Source organism: Dendrobates tinctorius, unplaced genomic scaffold, assembly GCF_039654945.1.
Source record: "Dendrobates tinctorius isolate UK_male_01 unplaced genomic scaffold, ASM3965494v1 ptg000151l, whole genome shotgun sequence".
In the NCBI taxonomy this organism is placed as follows: Eukaryota; Metazoa; Chordata; class Amphibia; order Anura; family Dendrobatidae; genus Dendrobates; species Dendrobates tinctorius.
The window spans coordinates 18134760-18138470 of NW_027361818.1; the positions used below are offsets into that span (position 1 = coordinate 18134760).

At 39.5% G+C, this 3711-nt stretch overlaps 1 protein-coding gene across 1 annotated transcript; it reads left to right on the top strand.

The window, feature by feature from the left end:
- The first annotated feature begins 2558 nt into the window (after positions 1-2558).
- Positions 2559-3446, top strand: LOC141049956 (olfactory receptor 11L1-like). Its single transcript, XM_073546798.1, has one exon. The coding sequence runs from the start codon at positions 2688-2690 to the stop codon at positions 3444-3446; it is 759 nt and encodes a 252-aa protein (XP_073402899.1). The 5' UTR covers positions 2559-2687.
- Positions 3447-3711: the final 265 nt, after the last annotated feature.

The window sequence follows — 3711 nt, forward strand, 5'->3', positions numbered from 1 at the left end:
TTTAACACATTGAAACAAGCAGATGAGAACATAATCTGAACTTCTTGCTTGGTTTAAGCACTAGGAAGGTTTGTCTATTTAGGTATTTGTTATTTATTTATCCATTGATTAGTTTATTACTTATCTAAGGATTTTGCAAACCTTTATATTTTTTCTTCCGTTGTTGGATATGTAATGTCATGCACTCACTATCATGGGTGGATGACTAGATGGAATCAATCTGTTCCTAGTATTGTACTTGCTTGCAATCAAGCTGCAAATGAAAGGATTATCCCATACATTGATATCAAAAAATGATCCTTAAGGGCCCGTTACATGTAGCGATATCGCTAGCAATATCACTGTAACGTCACTGGTTTTGTGATGCAGCAGCGATATCGCTACATGTGATACTTACCTCTGACCGGCTCCCCCCGCTGGTTATCGCTGATGGCGCGAGAACGTCCTGGACCATTTCTCGTCATCTGCTTCCTGCTGGGCTTCCTGTGGCGCCGACGAGCGACGCATGGACGCGGGCGGGAGGACGTCAGGATCGCCGCATCTGACAGGTAAGTAGCAACCTCCGACCGCTGCTATGTCGCTGGTGAGATCTGCCTGTGTGGCAGCTCACTAGCGACCACTTCGCGATGCACGAGCAATCCATATCGTTGTCGGGATCGCTGGTGCATCGCTAAGTGTAACGGTACCCTTAGAACAGTCGATCTGATATTGATGACATATCCTAAACATACATTTTCAACATCAAATGTAGTGTAGCGGTGTCCACGCAGGCAGTGACCCAGCAAAGTTAAAAAAAAATGTGTTTAATGTCCAAACTCCCACAGTGCACAGAACACGGTATCTTCCAGATCTCAGCCGGGAAACATGATAGTTCATAAGTGCGTTCTGTTACCGAGGGCGACTGCACCACCATATCACACTGCGGGATAAAAGGAGTTCGCTCTGCTGGGGTCTGTGTTTACTCACACAGGCTGAGGTTTTGCAAAGCCATCTGCTCTGCTTGCTGCAAACTCCACAATGACGCACCCAACCCCCTGCTGTAGGGGTTCTTACAAAACATGGAGAACCTGGGGCCGGGGAGAAAGTAGAGTGCATCGCTGCCATTCTATAGTACATTTCAAAAATAAAAAGCCCAGAACAGCTTTTCTTATATCTACCTTGGTCACATAGCATGCCTATGACCAATACTCGTATTTATTTTGCACTGCAACCACAGCTATGCCTGTGACTGCAATGCACTCCTGCGGCCTCCATATGCTTCTTTGCACATCCTGGGGGACACATAGCGACCCTCGCATATACCACCGGTCAGTGCCACACACAAAGCAATGGGCTTCCTCTAGAATCATAAACCATATCTTAAGACAAATATGCACGCAAGGAAAAAACACATGAAAGTTTTACGTGTTAACCCCTTAAGGATAGGGAAAAAAATCAAAGTGTGGTGAAAGAGCAAAAAAAAGTGAAACTCTGCAATTGATTTTATTTTTTTTATTTACCCGGTTGCTTTTACAGGTCAGTATAATTACGCAGACACCAAACATGCCTTATTTTTGTTTATTTAAACTTATGAAAAACAAATCAGAAATTTGTAAAAAAAAAGAAAAGTTGCTTCTACACCCACTTTCCAACCCTCTCAGGATTCAGGATATCCGGCTGTGAGGGCTGGTTTCTGGCGCTTTAAGCCATTTTTGTTATATATTATTTGGGGGCATATACAATGTTTTGATCTATTGTCGTTCCATTTTTTTCTGTTGTTGCAGAAGCCAAAAAAAAAAAAAAATTGTCATTTTGCTTTTTTTTTCTCATTACATAATTACCACTTAGTTGAATTTGTTTTATATTTTGATAGATAGGACATTTCCGAAAGCAGCAATGCAAAATATGTGTATTTTTAATTTTTATTTCATAATTTTTAATGGGGGATGAGGTGAGGTCACTTCAACTGTTAAATATTTTTTTTTAAACATGTTTTTTGATTTTTCACCATACTTGTTAGCCTTCTTAGGAAACCTGGATCTGCAATCGTTTGATCGCTTGTGGATTGCTGTGTATGGCTGAAATCTCAGTCTCCTATGATTGCGAGACATAGCCTGGATTTCACAGACCATCCTCTGCCATCACCTGGTGGGAGGCAAGGAGATGATTTATGATGAATAACTGAAACATAGAAGACAGTTATATAAAAAATAGGAGAAGCTAGAAAATAACACCAGCATGCTTACAACCTGTAAAGACTAAGAGTTAGAGAAAAATGGAACATTTCTCTTTTTTTAGTCCAGATGGGGTGCAGAGTGCACATTAATGAGACAAAAATGGACTTTTTTGAATTTACCAAATTTCTGCGATGAAGCAAAGAGTGAAAAATGTAAAGGCGTCTGAATACTTTCCGTACCCACTGTAAATTTTTATTTGTGTAAATTCCAAAGTTCTCCATAGTGTGGAGAGTCTAGGATGTCGTTACCAAAGACTGTAACCGCCTAAATTACAATTTATTTTTACAAATATATTTTTTACAGGACATGGATAACAACAACATTACCTTGGTCCTTCTTCTTGGATTTCCAGGCCTTCACAGCTTCAGAATTGTGTTCTTTCTTCTACTCATCGTGCTGTATATCACAACAATCTGTGGGAACCTCTTGGTCATATCTCTGGTGTCTTACACCAAGAACCTCCATTGTCCCATGTACTTCTTCCTGACGCAGGTCACCACATCTGACATTATCTTGTCGTCCGATATTGTCCCAAACATGCTCCTTGTGGTTCTGAACAATGGCTCCTCCATTACTCTTTCCGAGTGTATCACACAGTGGTTTTTCTTTTCTTATTGTGAAGCATCAGAATGTTTTCTATTGACATTGATGTCTTATGATAGGTACACGGCCATATGTCACCCCTTACGTTATGAATCTATAATGAGCTCCATGGTTTGCCTCAAACTCATCATCTTATCCTGGATTACGGGTTTTTCTGTAGCATTCACTCAATCAATCAATGTATCTCAGCTTCACTTCTGTAGGTCTAATGTCATTGATCACTTCTTTTGTGAAATTGATCCCATTTTAGATTTGTCTTGTTCAAGTGTTTTCAAGATAAAGGTGTTTGCATTAGTCCTCTGTTTCCCTTTTCTGGTGTGCCCCTTCCTAATAGTTGTCATCTCCTATATATACATTGTAGTTACCATCCTAAGACTCCAGTCCGTCACCCAAAGACAGAAGGCTTTTACAACATGCGGCTCTCACCTCTTAGTGGTGTCCATATTTTATGGGTCTTTACTGGCCATTTATTTAATTCCAGAAAGTGCACAATCTATTGCTGTACGCAAAATATTTTCTATTCTATACACCGTGGTGACTCCTTTAATTAATCCCTTCATTTACAGTTTGAGAAATAAAGACATTAAAGAAGCAATTAGAAAGAGCATTCTATCAAATAATTCATAACTCTGGAAGAAATCAGTACAACCAACCATTAAATTAGTTAGCGCAAAGATATACAGTGGGTGCAGAAAGTATTCAGACCCCTTTAAATTTTCCACTCTTTGTTTCATTGCAGTCATTTGGAATATTCATAAATGTTCATTTTTTTCTCATTAATGTACACTCTGCACCCCATCTTCACTGAAAAAAAGCTCAGAAATGTAGAAAAGTTTGCAAATTTGTTAAAAAGGAAAACGTGAAATATTACATGGTCATAAGTATTCAGACC

Coding starts and splice junctions, on each gene's coding strand:
- LOC141049956 (XM_073546798.1), top strand. CDS start 2,688: ATGTACTTCTTCCTGACGCAGGTCACCACATCTGACATTATCTTGTCG.